Here is a 3,058-nt window from a genome sequence, read left to right on the forward strand (position 1 = left end):
ACGTTTATAAGTAGAAAAGTTCATAAACACCGTTTTAGTCAAATTTTTATATTTGCGTGTCTTCAAACGTTTAAAAAAATTAAAAATTAAGTAGCAGTTTAGAAACTGAAATTTAACTATTCAGCATGACAAGATGTTACCTCGTTAACAACATTTATTCGAAATATTAACGCACAGTTTTATTTAGTGATTGATACCTAGTTAATAACAATTTGGACAGATTGTTATGATTACAGTATTGCCCCCAACAATTTTTTTATTTAAAAGAAGCTACTTTCCTTGCATCAGGTTAGTATATCACATACCTATTCTTAGTAATCATTACAACGTCACATTTAATTTAAATGTCGTGTTTTATAGTTGTATTTTTAAATGAAAAACTTCCCTGTGTGAACAGTATCTACATACAGACACTCATATGAAAAGTAAAATAAGTACTTCTTATCATGCAAAATAAAATGCTACATAATGCACTTACAAATGTAAACGAGATAATGTAATGATGAGATAACAATGCAATCAAGTCTTCAGTATTGTTATATTTGTTTGTCAGTTTTTTTTTTTTAAAGCAAATCATTGCCCCCCGTCAACTTGATCTTGATTTCAATTTAATTAAATCAGCGAAACAAATTTCATCAGCTTGACCAAAACTGTTCTTGACTTAAGAGATCAAAGGTATTATGCTCTATTTGCGTAATTTCAAAAAGAATGATCATCCAAAACATTCATGGTCTTTATTTCTTTGCCGCCACCAACTAACGATAAGTAAACATTGACATGACCTTTAAGGTTAAGGTAAGATTAAAAATTGTTGCCCAATCATTCAACGATAGTGTTGAATTAAATAGAACGACAAAAGTCAAAAGATCAAATCTGGTCATAGAACTTTATCAATTTGCTACCCTCAACGAGGTCTTGTTGTGATCTTATAAAAAGCAATGAAAAAGCTCCCCTGCGTGTTATTCAATTACAGTTAGCTAAGGTAGATAGACTATAGGAAGCAAAAATTGCTTCTCAAAATGCATACGAAATATAATAATATTACTAAAGTCTGGACAAGTCCCAGCAAAGACAAAGAGTATTGTGGTTTGGGTGAATTGATTTTGACAAAATTAAAGGAACAAAATCAGGAGAGAGCCTTCGAATTGTTTTATGATCGTGGAATTCAGTTGACAGTTGGTGATATTCGTCGTCAAACAATTACAGTGGCACAAAACTTACAAAGAATTGGGGTGACGAAAGGTGACACTGTCGTAATGTATTCCATGTCAAACGAAAAAGTTACTCCAATTGCTTTTGCCTGTTACACTATTGGAGCACCGATCAATTTTTTTGAGACGAATCTTGAAGGAGGTGAGTTTTTTTCAGGTGAAGTGAAATAGTGAAAGTCTTAACTCTTTAAGTTTGTAGACGATATCAAACATGTTCTTCAACAAGTCGATGCAAAAGTCATAATCATTGACGAGAAATATCGATCTAGACTTTCTGAGGCTCTTGAAAGCTCCAATCTTCCAAATTTGAAGCATGTTCTCAGTCTTGGTTCGATGAATCCTTCAGTCAATGAAGTCCTTTTCCGAGAATGTGGAGACATTGACAGTTTTCAACCACCTCAAATTGAAGATCCCAAGACTTATCCAGCTGCTCTTCTGCTGACTTCCGGAACAACAGGCTTACCAAAGATAATAATGCACTCACACGCAGTATTGACGGAAGGTATATTTTCTTGGTGGAATTTGGAACGTGGAAACAAAATATTTTGCTTCAGTCCACTTCGTTGGATAAGTACAGTTTCCATAATGTTACAACCTGTTTTCTATGAGGTCGAAAGGATCTACACATCCCAAGAGCCTTCTGGAATTTTGGGCAAGGAACTAATTGATTCCTGCAGCATAACACATTTCTTTACAGTTCCTGCAATGTATTTGGATATTCTCAAGGCTGCAGAAACTTCTGGAGATCCTTGTAGTTTGAGCTCGTTGAAAATCGCTTTAGTAGGTGGTGAACCAGTTTCGGAAGCTTTGATAGAACATTTTTCAAAAGCAGTGCCAAATTGTAAGCCAGCGATTTTATATGGAATGACGGAATTCGGTGGAGTTTTATCGTCAGATGAAGATATTCCTCAGAAAAACATTAACGGGGGTGAATTGAGAAGAGGTTTCATGGTGAAAATTATTGATGACAATGATACGCCGTTAGGACCTAATAAAATGGGTCAATTGTGTGTTAAGAGGACATCTCTGGAATATCTGAAATATTTGAAAAATGATAAAGCCAATAAAGAGAATTTTCTTGAAGGTGGATGGTTGAATACTGGAGACTATGGTTATATGGATTCTGACAATTTTTTGAATATTGTAACACGTTATAAGTATTTAGTGAGGTCTGGAGGGAATATTGTAAGTGGGTCTTTTTCAAATAAGGCTAATACAAGCTTCTAAATTTTTTTTTTTGTCTTATCTAATATTTTTCAGATCATTCCAAACACAGTTGAGAAAATAATTGGAAGCCATCCTAGAGTGCAAATATCTGTTTTAATTGGACATCCAAATCCTGAAGTTGAAAATGATGAAATAGGAACTTTATTTGTCGTCTTGCGAAACGATGGTGGTAACAGTTCCAAAGAGATCGAAAAAGAATTGATGGATCTTTTGAAAACAAAATGCACAAAGGAGCAAATACAAGCTGTTCGGCACATCAAAGTGATTTCTGAAATGCCTCTGACAAGTTGTGGGAAGGTTGATCGAACAACACTTAAAAGTATGGCTATTTCTTGATTTGAAAGTAATGATATTGAATATATTAAATTAAAAAAAAAAAATATTCAATTTTTGTTTTGGTGCGAATCCGTTGGGAATGGAAGATTTTCGGCTTAAAATTCCAAATGTTTTGAAACCTTTGGAAAATTTTCTGGGTAAATTTTTTAAAGTTACAAAATTTTAGAATGAAACATTTTTTTTTTTTTTTTTTTTTGAAGTAGTCCTGAAAAAACTGTGATATTGAGAAAATTTTTAGTAATTGTACTAAAGAGTTAGATCTCTTACATTTTTGTAGATATTCT

At 33.2% G+C, this 3,058-nt stretch overlaps 1 protein-coding gene across 1 annotated transcript; it reads left to right on the forward strand.

Moving 5' to 3' along the window:
* Positions 1-870: 870 nt before the first annotated feature.
* Positions 871-2,812, forward strand: LOC129911725 (uncharacterized). Its single transcript, XM_055989599.1, has 3 exons — positions 871-1,353; positions 1,411-2,396; positions 2,472-2,812. The coding sequence occupies exons 1-3, from the start codon at positions 1,020-1,022 to the stop codon at positions 2,772-2,774; spliced, it is 1,623 nt and encodes a 540-aa protein (XP_055845574.1). The 5' UTR covers positions 871-1,019; the 3' UTR covers positions 2,775-2,812.
* Positions 2,813-3,058: the final 246 nt, after the last annotated feature.

The sequence above is a fragment of the Episyrphus balteatus genome, chromosome 2 (assembly GCF_945859705.1).
Source record: "Episyrphus balteatus chromosome 2, idEpiBalt1.1, whole genome shotgun sequence".
In the NCBI taxonomy this organism is placed as follows: Eukaryota; Metazoa; Arthropoda; class Insecta; order Diptera; family Syrphidae; genus Episyrphus; species Episyrphus balteatus.

Bases quoted from the DNA above. Each gene is read 5' to 3' on its own strand.
- LOC129911725 (XM_055989599.1), top strand. From the start codon at position 1,020: ATGCATACGAAATATAATAATATTACTAAAGTCTGGACAAGTCCCAGC. The intron at 1,354-1,410 runs GTGAGTTTTTTT...TTAAGTTTGTAG, and splicing joins TGAGACGAATCTTGAAGGAG to ACGATATCAAACATGTTCTT. The intron at 2,397-2,471 runs GTAAGTGGGTCT...AATATTTTTCAG, and splicing joins TGAGGTCTGGAGGGAATATT to ATCATTCCAAACACAGTTGA.